The sequence below is a fragment of the Entelurus aequoreus genome, linkage group LG06 (assembly GCF_033978785.1).
Source record: "Entelurus aequoreus isolate RoL-2023_Sb linkage group LG06, RoL_Eaeq_v1.1, whole genome shotgun sequence".
Lineage (NCBI taxonomy): Eukaryota > Metazoa > Chordata > Actinopteri > Syngnathiformes > Syngnathidae > Entelurus > Entelurus aequoreus.
The window spans coordinates 32,418,961-32,432,221 of NC_084736.1; the positions used below are offsets into that span (position 1 = coordinate 32,418,961).

General features: G+C 36.8%; 2 protein-coding genes across 2 annotated transcripts in view; one reads left to right on the forward strand and one right to left on the reverse strand.

Annotated features, from left to right (window-relative positions):
- Positions 1-165, forward strand: part of ccdc97 (coiled-coil domain containing 97) — a 13,197-nt gene extending 13,032 nt beyond the window's left edge. The window contains exon 7 of the mRNA XM_062050546.1: positions 1-165. This exon is cut by the window's left edge and continues 1,210 nt beyond it. The gene's annotated coding sequence lies outside the window, so the exon portion shown is untranslated.
- Positions 1-7,739, reverse strand: part of LOC133652134 (uncharacterized) — an 8,349-nt gene extending 610 nt beyond the window's left edge. The window contains exons 1-3 of the mRNA XM_062050544.1: positions 7,318-7,739; positions 2,471-2,751; positions 1-152 (exon numbers count right to left, since the gene is read on the reverse strand). The exon at positions 1-152 is cut by the window's left edge and continues 610 nt beyond it. Of these exons, the coding sequence (XP_061906528.1) occupies positions 1-152; positions 2,471-2,751; positions 7,318-7,441 (557 nt within the window). The 5' untranslated portion in view covers positions 7,442-7,739. The remainder of the gene's footprint in view (positions 153-2,470; positions 2,752-7,317) is intronic.
- Between the last annotated feature and the right edge of the window lie 5,522 nt (positions 7,740-13,261).

The following is a 13,261-nucleotide window of genomic DNA, read 5'->3' on the forward strand; positions in this document are numbered from 1 at the left end:
TCTGCTTGAATAAGCATGGAGGAGAAGCTCCCATTGGTGCGGATGATGGCGGTCGGCAGTTTGGGTGTAATCTTTGGGGCGCCGCCGCCTCCTTTGCCACGTTTGTTACTGATGTAAGAACCCACCGTGTCACACAGCGTGGCATCCATCAGCTGCAAGGTAGGAAAGACAAGCAGTATTTTTCATCACTTATTATATAGGGTGGGGCGGGGGGCGTGGTTGGGGCGGGGGCGTGGTTAAGAGGGGAATATATTTAAGCTAGAATTTACCAACTCAAGTATTTCATATATATATATATACATATATATATATATATATATGTATATATATATATGTATGAAATACTTGACTTTCAGGGAATTCTAGCTATATATATATATATATATATATATATATATATATATATATATATATATATTAGAGATGCGCGGTTTGCGGACACAACCGCGGAATCCGCGGGTCGGGCGGATGCATGACGACAAAAATAGATTTTAATTAGATTTGGGCGGGTGGCGGTTGAACCAATTCTCTCGAATGTCTGCTGATTTTCACCCAATCAACAATAATAAGGGCGTGCTGTGATGGTACTGCCCTTATCACCCTCTACAACATGTACAGCCAGCGTGCTAGCCCAGCCACATGTTGTACGCAGCATCTGCTTGCACACGTAAGTGACAGCAAGGCATACTTGCTCCACAGCCATACAGGTTACACTGACGGTGGCCGTATAAAACAACTAACACTCTTAATATGTGCCACACTGTGAACCCACACCAAACAAGAATGACAAACACATTTCGGGAGAACATCCGCACCGTGAGACAACTTAAACACAGCAGAACAAATACCCAGAACACCTTGCAGTCCTAACTTTTCCTGGCTGAAATATACACTCCCGCTACCACCAAACCCCGCCCACCTCAACCGACGCACGGAGGGGTGGGGGGTTGATGTGTGGGGGCGCAGTGTAGGGGGGGCGGGGTTTGGTGGTAGCGGGGGTGTATATTTCAGCCAGGAAAAGTTAGGACTGCAAGGTGTTCTGGGTATTTGTTCTGTTGTGTTTAAGTTGTCTCACGGTGCGGATGTTCTCCCGAAATGTGTTTGTCATTCTTGTTTGGTGTGGGTTCACAGTGTGGCACACATTAAGAGTGTTAAAGTTGTTTTATACGGCCACCGTCAGTGTAACCTGTATGGCTGTGGAGCAAGTATGCCTTGCTGTCACTTACGTGTGCAAGCAGATGCTGCATACAACATGTGGCTGGGCTAGCACGCTGGCTGTACATGTTGTAGAGGGTGATAAAGGCAGTACCATCACAGCACGCCCTAAATATTGCTGTTAGGGTGCGATCCCCGATCTATATTTAAGTATATAATAACGGGCGGGTGGCGGGCGGTTGTGGTTTTGATAAAATGTTAGTTCGGTTGGATGGCAGGTGGATGACGACTTTTGTGATGCGGATGAAATAATTTCCTATCCGCGCATCTCTAATATATATATATATATATATATTTTATTATACATATAAATAAAAGAAATACTTGAATGTCAGTGTTCTGGAGACTATCCAGTAGATGGCAGTATTGTCCTGTTTAAGAGTGTCACAACATTGCTGTTTACGGCAGACGAACTGCTTTACGGTAGACTAAACGTGACTGCTGTTGTTGTGTGTTGTTACCGCGCTGGGAGGACGTTAATGAAACTGCCTAACAATAAACCCACATAAGAAACCAAGAACTCGCCCTCGATCATTCTACAGTTATGACGTCATTGGGCAGGCGAGCTGTTTATATTGTGGGAAAGCGGACGTGAGAACAGGCTGTCCCCACTCAGGTCCGCATTGAGCTGGAGGGGGCGTGGCCTCCAGCTCCGGCTGAATACCGGGAGTTTGTCGTGAGAAAATTTCTGCCGGGAGGTTATCAGGAGAGGCGCTGAACACCGGGAGTCTCCCGTTAAAAACGGGAGGGTTGGCAAGTATGTATTCCGCACATTAGGCGCACCGGGTAATAAGGCGCACCGTCGAGTTTTGAGAAAATGAAAGGATTTTAAGTGCGCCTTATAGTCCGAAAAATATGTTATTTGTTTGAAATAAGAATCTGAAAAATATGTTTTAGGCTATCTCCATTAAACCCAAGGAGAATTCCTAACCTGTAACCTGTTTTGAAAAAGTTTTATTAGGGGTGAACAAAATGATCGATTCACATCTGAATCGCCCTTCTTTTTCATCCCAATTCTAAATCGCGGAATCATAATGTTCTTTTTTAAAAAAAACATTTTTATGGGAATACATTTTGGGCAGCAGGGTGACACATAGGTCGGATCGAATCGTTCGGCGCCTACCCCTAATAATTAGTAAAAGTACGATCATGAAAGTTTAACCCTAGAACAGGTTAATAATTGTGAAATGGAAAGATTGATGATATTTGCCATGCAATCAGAAAAGCAACTCTATCATTTGAGAAGGGCACTCACGTCAAAGAACTCCCAGGACGTCTTGTCGTGTCCGGTCTCGCGGCTGCGATCTTTCACCCTTTTGTACGTCACAATCAAGTTGTTCCACTTGCGGCGGATCTTCTCGACAGGAAGGATGTGGCCTTTGGCGGCCAGCTCTTCCTGGACGCTCTGGAAGAGCTGCGAGCGTTCCCTTGTCTCGTAGAGGCCCCATCGGCGGCCGACAGCGTCGATCAGACACAAGACGGCTTTGGAGGAGAAATCAGAACCGGGGGGAAGCGTCCTTCCGCGGTGTACTGGGGCTGGTAATTACACACCATGAGAACGACATTTGAAAGATTTTATTCAATTAAATCAAGTTGACTATAACATAAATATATAATTTTCTCATGCACTAAACATCATTACAGAAGTAGACATTTTAAGGTGTTGAAAATTATGCGGATTAATCCATCGTCATTAAATACAAATCAGGGAACAAAGGCTGACTTATTTTGCCTCATAGTGAATGTTTGCTGTATTTCAATTTTGTTGGGTTTCTCTGCCATGATTTTTCCTTAATGTTTTATTCATGTTCAATTTTAAAATTTCAACATTCAATTTTTTCACAGTTGTTCGACAATACCCCAAAGCCAAACAATACATAATACAATATAATATAATACAACACATATAAATTGTTTTACTTTTTGTTATTTCTCAATCAACTACAGACCCAAACAAAAATACCAAACATGTCATTAGAGCTGTGTCATGACTGTCATGACAGGTTTGGACTAGAGTTGTCTCGATACCAATATTTTAGTACCGGTACCAAAATGTATTTCGATACTTTTCTAAATAAAGGGGACCACAAAAAAATTGCATTATTGGCTTTATTTTAACAAAAAATCTTACGTTACATTAAACATATGTTTATTATTGCAATCGAAAAACAATTTTGTCCTTGAATAAAATAGTGAACATACTAAACAACTTGTCTTTTAGTAGTAAGTAAACAAACAAAGGCTCCTAATTAATCTGCTGACGTATGCAGTAACATTGTCATTTATCATTCGATTTCGTCAAAATTATAAGGGACAAGCTGTAAAAATTGATTATTAATCTACTTGTTTATTTACTGTTAATATCTGCTTATTTTCTGTTTTAACATGTTCTATCTACACTTCTGTTAAAATGTAATAATCACTTATTCTTCTGTTGTTTGATACTTTACATTAGTTTTGGATGAGACCACATATGTAGGTATCGATCCGATACCAAGTAGTTACAGGATCATACATTGGTCATATTCAAAGTCCTCATGTGTCCAAGGGCATATTTCCTGAGTTTATGCATTTTTAAAAAAGGAAAAAGTATTTTGTGACTATACAAAATATCGATGTAATCATAGTAGCAACTTGTACTTGGTATCATTACAGTGGATGTCAGGTGTAGATCCACCCATGGCATTTGTTTACATTGTGACGCCGGTGAGCTACAGTGTGTAGTGAAACATGTTTAGCTATTCCTCGTCCTGCATGGATTATACTTGTAAGAAACTTACTTTATTTGTCGCCATGGAGACAAGGATTAGTGATTTAGGAGTCGCTAAAACACTGCCAACTGCGGATGGATTTTAGCTGCTGGCTAGCTAGCCATGTTTTAAAGCACCTCTTCATGAGGGCGTTTCAGTGTTATAACTTTACCTTTATCTTTAGTTTTTAGGCCAAAATGCGTCCATTCCCCCTTTTCTGTCTACACACTGTGTCTGCTTGTAAGTACTCTGTGTGTGTGTGTGTGCTGCCAAACATGCTCCTCTGCTCGTAAACCAGCAATGTCATGACGTGATGACGTGCCGTCATGCCCGGGAACCGGTACTTTACTTTACTTGCTGTTTACCTCCTCTACTATGAGCACTGGCTCCCTCAAGACACACTTGTGCCTGGTTGCCAATCAGGAAGCCTCTTAATACAGCTTAGTCAGTAAAATGGATCATTGTTTTGCTTTGTATCTCTAATGCCATGCTGCATAGCTTTCCCTATGCTTCCTGTGCACTCATTGTGTCACTAAATACATTTTAACTTGCACTTTGCATGCTGTCTCTGCATCGTGGGGTTCGAGACAACACAGAACTTTTGTTTTATATTTTACTTTGATTAGTCATTTAATGAGTGCAACAAATAAAAATCGACAAAATCTAGACTACATGGAATGCCGGAAACTTAAAATATGCAGACATGGTTTGCATACCCGTTACAATCGAGCACACATGTTAGTACTATATGTATAAAAAAAACTTAAGAGTTAATTTTAATTGTTTTTTCATTTTTATTATTGCACATATGATTAAATGCAAATTCAACATTGATGGATGGATTTATTAAAAAATAACAAAAGTTATGGGAAGCACAAAAATCGTTATTAAAAAAAACAAACTAAAATAGGTTGCTCAAAAAGGTTCATTTTGTCTTCTTATTCATATACTTTTTCAAATGTTCTTGTACTCAGACCATATTTTCAGTATATTAGTTCTTTCTTGGTAAAAATGCCATCTAATATACCGAAAATATGGTCGGATTACAAGAACATTTGAAAAAAGTACCTAATAGGGATTGAGGCTTTAGTGTGTTTTATCCGATTACTCAATTAATCGCACAAACTAATCGACACACTTAGCCAATAAAGATGATTCTGATAGATTACTAAAATAATCAATAGCTACAACCTGCAGGCCTATATGTATTGTTTATTTGAAACCTTTAATTAAATGATAGCTTTCAATTAGTAGAAATTCACGTCACGTTGTTTTACTAATTTCAACCTGTGACTGATCAAAAAGTTTTCATAAAGAACAACATTTAAACCCCCACACCCCCACCTACAAAAAAAAAACATTACATGATATTTTTGTTTAGGACTGAAGTTTGAGGAATTTGAGCAAAAAAGTATAACACAATGTCAATCCGAAATGTTTTTATAACTTTGCATTTTTACGTTCTTTTTTACTTTGAAGATAACATTGAATGTCCCCAGACCAGGGGTGTCAAACTCGTTTTCATTGGGGGCCACATGGCAGTTATGGCTGCCCTCAGAGGGCCACTTGTAACAGTGAATAATATATACATTTTTAAATTGCTTCATTACACAATTATTTATTGTTATATATTTTTACATACACTGTAGGAAAAATATGTAGATTTTAGAGTAAAGTTTAGCTGCCAAAATGTTACCATAAAATGTACGTTTTTTACAATGTATACTGTAAATGTAATTGGGAAAACAGTACCACTGTTTTACTGTAAAATCTATAGTCGTTTTTACGGTGTATTACTGTAAATGGAAAAACAATACCACGCATTTTTTGGTTTTGTGTTCTTACGGTAAAAATTCTGGCAACTGAGCTATCCGTTTTTCACCGAAAAATAATTTTTACATTGTACAATTTGATGGATAAATTGCTTCAAAATCACGAGTCGAGCAGATATTTTAGTACTTATTTTGATGTTTGGAATGTGCGATAATATAATATTTGTTGCAATGTTAGATTAAGTTCAAAATATGAAATTGCATACAGTACCGTATTTTTCGGAGTATTAGTCGCAGTTTTTTTCACAGTTTGGCCGGGGGTGTGACTTATACTCAGGAGCGACTTATGTGTGAAATTATTAACACATTACCGTAAAATATCAAATAATATTATTTAGCTCATTCACGTAAGAGACTAGACGTATAAGATTTCCTCGGATTTAGCGATTAGGAGTGACAGATTGTTTGGTAAACGTATAGCATGTTCTATATGTTATAGTTATTTGAATGACTCTTACCATAATATGTTACGTTAACATACCAGGCACATTCTCAGTTGGTTATTTATGCGTCATATGACGTACACTTATTCAGCCTGTTGTTCAATATTCTTTATTTATTTTAAATTGCCTTTCAAATGTCTATTCTTGGTGTTGGGTTTTATCCAATAAATTTCCCCAAAAAATGTGACTTACACTCCAGTGCGACTTATATATGTTTTTTTCCTTCTTTATTTTGCATTTTCCGCCGGTGCGACTTACACTCCGGAGCGACTTATAGCCCGAAAAATACGGTACATGTATTTTTTCCTGTCAAAATAGAAAGTTGACTACCTTTAGAAACAAATAGACATATAAAATGTGGGTGTTGTTTACTTGAGTCATAATGCAGTCTACACGTATCTCTTATGTGTGACTGCCATCATATTGCAGTCTACAAATATCTCTTATGTGTGACTGCAATCTACTTGTCACATTTATCATTTCACCATGTAGAAAGTTGACTACGTATAGAAACAAATAGATACGCAGGGTAATTCCAAGCCTTTGCGGGCCACATAAAATGAGGTGGCGGGCCAGATACGGCCCCCTTGCCTTGAGTTTGACACATGCGCCCCAGACTGTTAAAAATGAATAATATCCAATTGTGATTAATCAAAATGTAACCTGTGATTAATCAAATTTAAATGTTTAATTGTCGACAGCACCCGTCATTGGAATTCACATTTTTGAGAGAACAGCTCATTATGACTTGTTGCCTAGCAACGTGTGCCCAGGTAATATGATCATGTGCCCAGATATTTTTTTTTTTTTTAGCTTTTATTCGATCTTCTGGACAACTTGTTGCCCGGCAGAATTTGTGACTTTCATACAGCCAATGAAAAAAATGCACATTCTGCCCAGCAGGATGTTAAAATTCCAAACATAGGGCAATACATTTAAAATTGCACAGTGATAAAAACAGATTATTTATCTGCATTAATTGGATACTCATATCACATTTTCTAAAAATTGCATCATCTGGTGCGGTGCATGCAGAGTGGGTGAGAAGCGTGTTGTGGATAAAAAGAGAGTATTCACTTAGAGTTGTTGTTAGCAGCTGTGATGAGGAGTCTTCCAGCTCGTCTTCTTGGCTGCTTTTTACGGTTGCAAGCTCGCAGCTGCCTCGGTGCAGACGAGTGGCCTCCATCGCGGACACGCACATGTAGACACACTACAAATCCAAAGAAAGTTTCGAGATGGCGGATTCAGTAAACTCAGTTTGCGACCATTCCTCGACGTGTGATGAATACACAACACCTCAGTGTGCGTGTTGAGGGGCACACGCAGAAATGGCTGCGCTGCCTACGAGCTGGTGGATGCGCAGGGCGACTGCGCAGTTTTTCAACACAGCCTCGATGCGGACTGTATGACGTCACCAACGCACTAAAGTCATCTGTGGCCTCGTAGTAAACAGTGGAGGTCCAGCGTGACGTAAACCTAAGGCAGGGGTCGGCAACCCAAAATGTTTAAAGAGCCATATTGGACCAAAAATACTAAAAAAATCTGTCTGGAGCCGCAAAAAAAAATAAAAGTGTTATAATGAAGGTACGGAGCCCCTAAAGGGACATGGGAATTTTTTTTTTTTTAGACATGTATCTCGTGGCCACGAGATACTTTTTATAAAAAAAATTGTTTTATTATTATTATTATTTTTTTTTTTAATAAAAAGTTTCTCGTGGCCACGAGATACTTTCTCGTGCGCACAAGAAACTTTCTCGTGGCCACGAGAAAGCATTGGATGCGTGCTGATGGTTTGGTGTGTGTTAAAATGGCAGTTTAGGAGTTAAAATGGCTGTATTTCCAATTAGGACTTTCCCCCATGTGTGTTGTGGCAAAATGTGAATGCTTGATTAGTAGGTGTGAGACAAACACGTTATCTTCCTGGTTATTGTAACGCTACGTGTTTGACATTATTTAAGACTTTATCATGCCCGGGAAAGGACAGTTTTCCTCTTCTGTGGCTGTGGGGGGTGGGCGTGGCTTGCGGACCTGCAGCGAAGCGGAGTGTGTCCGTTAGTCCCATGTTGATGTGATCAAACTTATTTCTTGCTTGGAAGATACACACACAATTGTAACTGTTATTTCTTCCTGCAAATAATAAATATGTACAACGTGTTTGGATGTATTCATTTATGTAAAATTGTCATTAAATGTAATATTGCCTGACAAAAAGTGATTCGACCTACGTAATATTTTGATATTTACACATCGCATATTTACACACGCGCATCTGACTATGATACCCTTATGTGCATTACATCTATCAACATCAACTACCTACTGTACTGTTTACTTGTTGAAATACCCTTTTTAGAGCAAATATCTACCCATATAATTTATATGTGTATATAATATATATATATATATATATATATATATATATATATATATATATATATATATATATATATATATATGTATATATATATATATGTATATATATATATATATATATATATATATATATATATATATGTATGTATGTGTATCTATATATATATATATATATATATATATATATATATATATATATATATATATATATATATATATATATATATATATATATATGTATGTGTATCTATATATATATATATATATATATGTGTGTGTATCTATATATATATATATATATATATATATATATATGTATGTGTATCTATATATATATATATATATATATGTGTGTGTATCTATATATATATATATATATATATATATATATATATATATATATATACATACATATTATGTATAAGCATGTATATATATACTCTACCGTTTAAAAGTTTGGGGTCACATTGAAATGTCCTTATTTTTGAAGGAAAAGCACTGTACTTTTCAATGAAGATAACTTTCAACTAGTCTTAACTTTAAAGAAATACACTCTATACATTGCTAATGTTGGAAATGACTATTCTAGCTGCAACTGTCTGGTTTTTGGTGCAATATCTACATAGGTGTATAGAGGCCCATTTCCAGCAACTATCACTCCAGTGTTCTAATGGTACAATGTGTTTGCTCATTGGCTCAGAAGGCTAATTGATGATGCGATGTGTAAATATCAAAATATTACGTACGTCGAATCACTTTTTGTCAGGCAATATTACATTTAATGACAATTTTACATAAATGAATACATCCAAACACGTTGTACATATTTATTATTTGCAGGAAGAAATAACAGTTACAATTGTGTGTGTATCTTCCAAGCAAGAAATAAGTTTGATCACATCAACATGGGACTAACGGACACACTCCGCTTCGCTGCAGGTCCGCAAGCCACGCCCACCCCCCACAGCCACAGAAGAGGAAAACTGTCCTTTCCCGGGCATGATAAAGTCTTAAATAATGTCAAACACGTAGCGTTACAATAACCAGGAAGATAAAGTGTTTGTCTCACACCTACTAATCAAGCATTCACATTTTGCCACAACACACATGGCGGAAAGTCCTCATTGGAAATACAGCCATATTAACTCCTAAACTGCCATTTTAACACACACCAAACCATCAGCACGCATCCAATGCTTTCTCGTGGCCACGAGAAACTTTTAGTAAAAAAAAAAAAAAATATTATTATTTTTTTTTTAAATAAAAAGTTACTTTCTCGTGGCCACGAGATACATGTCTAAAAAAAAAAAATTCCCATGTCCCTTTAGGGGCTCCGTATGAAGGCAACACATGTTGTGAGCTATAATAGCTTACTTTCAAAATTATTTTAAAAGTCTTATATAAGTATTATAATGAAGGCAACACATAATGTAAGTGTCTATTTTAGCTATAATATCCTATTATCAAAATGACTTTAAAAGTCTTATATAAGTGTTATAATGAAGGCAACACATAATGTGTCTATATGAACTATAATAGCCTACTATCAAAATGACTTTAAAAGTCATATATAAGTGTTAAATGAAGGCAACACATAATTTAGGTGTCTATATTACCTATAATAGCCTACTATCAAAATTACTTTAAAAGTCTTATATAAGTCTTGAATGCTTTGTACTGCTCTATCAATGAACTGCAATCTACACATCCAGAGGGAGTTTTCATCGTGGCAGGGGACTTTAATCAAGCTAACATGAAAACTGTGTTCCCCCATTTCCATCAATATGTGAATTTTGCAATCAGGGGTGGAAGCACGCTGGACATGGTGGACAGCAATATTAAGCACGCGTTCAAAGCTGCACCCCGCCCCCACCTCGGCTTCTTAGACCTTCTATCTGTGATGCTAATTCCTGCATACAAGCCCCTGCTGATCAGAAAGCAAGCTACAGTGAAGCAGGTGAGGACCTGGGTTCACAGTGTGGCGCATATTTGTAACAGTGTTAAAGTTGTTTATACGGCCACCCTAAGTGACCTGTATGGCTGTTGATCAAGTATGCATTGCATTCACTTTTGTGTGTGAAAAGCCGTAAATATCATGTGATTGGGTAGTTTCTGGATGGAAATCGGGAGAAATTCGGGAAAAAGGTTGCCCCGTGAGATTTTCGGGAGGGGCACTGAAATTCGGGAGTCACCTGGGAAAATCGGGAGGGTTGGCAAGTATGTCAATCAATCCACTCCCTTGCTCTCTCGCCCTCTCTGTCTCTGCCCGTCCCTCACGAATGCTGCTGCGTGCGCACATCTTCACAATTTGTTATGTTTTTAACCCCTTCTTAACCCTGGACGTACATTGAAAATACACACAACCCTGACTCAAAATACCGGACATTTGATGCATTTAAGAAACCCCGCCCGGACAGCCCCGCAAAAGAGGACATGTCGCATTTACAACATTGTCTGGTATTATTCACATGGTTAAAATCACACATAGTCCTGCAACAAACACATAGAGTAGCATACACCTCCCACATACTCATCAAAGGTTACAATAAACCCGGTAACCTGAGTTTCTTCGTGGTGTCGTCTCCATCAACCCCTCACGTACATAACATTATTCCAGGCATTATTACACATTCTGCATGTTTGGTTTAAGAGTTATGTTTGAATACATTTGTATTGCTTTTTTCGCATTATCTCAGAATTCTACGAACATTAATTACTGTCATATTGAGTAAAAACCTAATTTTAGTCTTTTTAAGCCTTAAAAAAAAGCATATGTTTCGAGTAAAACTCACAAAGATACATTATTACAGGCATTTTTAGCAATTTTGCATGTTTGGTTTAGGAGTTATGTTTAAATAGCTGTCATATTTAGTGTGACAGTTATACTGTCATATTGAGTAAAAACACATGTTTGTATTTGCAAACCTTCCAAAAACACCTGATTCTAGTAAAACTCACAGATACATTATTACAGGCATTTTTAGACATATTGCATGTATGTTTTGGAGTTATGTTTATATAACTTTCATATTTAGTATGACAGTTATACTGTCATATTGAAAAAAACAACTCAGTTTTGTCCTTGCAAACCTTAAAAAATAAACAATTTCTAGTAAAACTCAGAAAGATACATTATTCCAGGCATTATTACACATTTTGCATGTTTGGTTTAAGAGTTATGTTTGAATACATTTTTATAGCTTTTTTCGCATTATCTCAGGATTCTAAGAACATTACTGTCATATTAAAAAAACACAAATTATTGTGTTTGTAAGCCTTAAAAAAACATATGTTTCGAGTAAAACTCACAATGATACATTATTTCAGGCATGTTTAGCCATTTTGCATGTTTGGTTTAGGAGTTATGTTTAAATAGCTGTCATATTGAGTGTGACATAGTTATACTGTCATATTGAGTAAAAACACATTTTTGTATTTGCAAACCTTCCAAAAACACCTGATTCTAGTAGCACTCACATAGAAACATTATTACAGGCATTTTAAGACATATTGCATGTTTGTTTTGGAGTTATGTTTATATAACTTTCGTATTTAGTATGACAGTTATACTGTCATATTGAAAAACAACAACTAAGTTTTGTCTTTGCAAACCTTAAAAAATATAATTTTTCTAGTAAAACTCACAAAGATACATTATTCCAGTAATTATTACACATTTTGCATGTTTGGTTTAAGAATTATGTTTGAATACATTTGTATTGCTTTTTTTGCATTATCACAGGATCATAAGAACATTATTGTCATATTGAGTAAAAACAATTTTTTTGTGTTTGCAAGCCTTAAAAAAGGCATATATTTCGAGTAAAATTCACAAATATAGATAATTTCAGGCATTTTTAGCCATTTTGCATGTTTGGTTTTAATAGTTGTTTAAATAACTGTCATATTGAGTGTGACAGTTATACTGTCATATTGAGTAAAAACAAAGCAAAATGTAGACAGTTACGGCTGTCCATATGATCTTATTGTTCTGTCCTTATATATATTTTTCAATTAGAATATTCTTCTACAATCTTTTATCTCATTGTAAAGAGAAATGGTACTCTTGTGCTCCATATCCACATCCATTAGTTTACCACATAGGTGGCGCTGTACCAAAAAACAAAAACATAAAGGGTCAGCAAACACGGCTCCTCCTAGCGGTCGATGCGGTCCCCATAGACATCTTATAAGTAGACGCAGCATCGACCTCTACTGCCTACTGGCGCTGACGAGACTCGGGGCCGCCATCTTGGAGTGGTGATCCGCTCTACTCAGTGCAATTCATTTGGCAGGAGCAATGAACTGTCAGCGCATTTAATTCATCTTACCTCACTGAATACCACTGATTTTCACGTGGTTTTTTGTCATACGTGTAGCTATGATAAAGGACACATGTTTTGGCGTGTTTTATTATTCATAGTTTGCTTAACAGTAATAGAATATTCTTATATGCTATAAGTGACCAGACGTCCGAGATAAAAACTGGGAATATAATCCCAGAGAAAGGGGAAAAACTGTCAGCTATTTTTAAGTTGAAGAAACAATATGATTAGGTTTAGAGATGTCCGATAATGGCTTTTTTGCCAATATCCGATATTCCGATATTGTCCAACGTCACTTCCTTTGTAACAAATTTCCAGAGAAC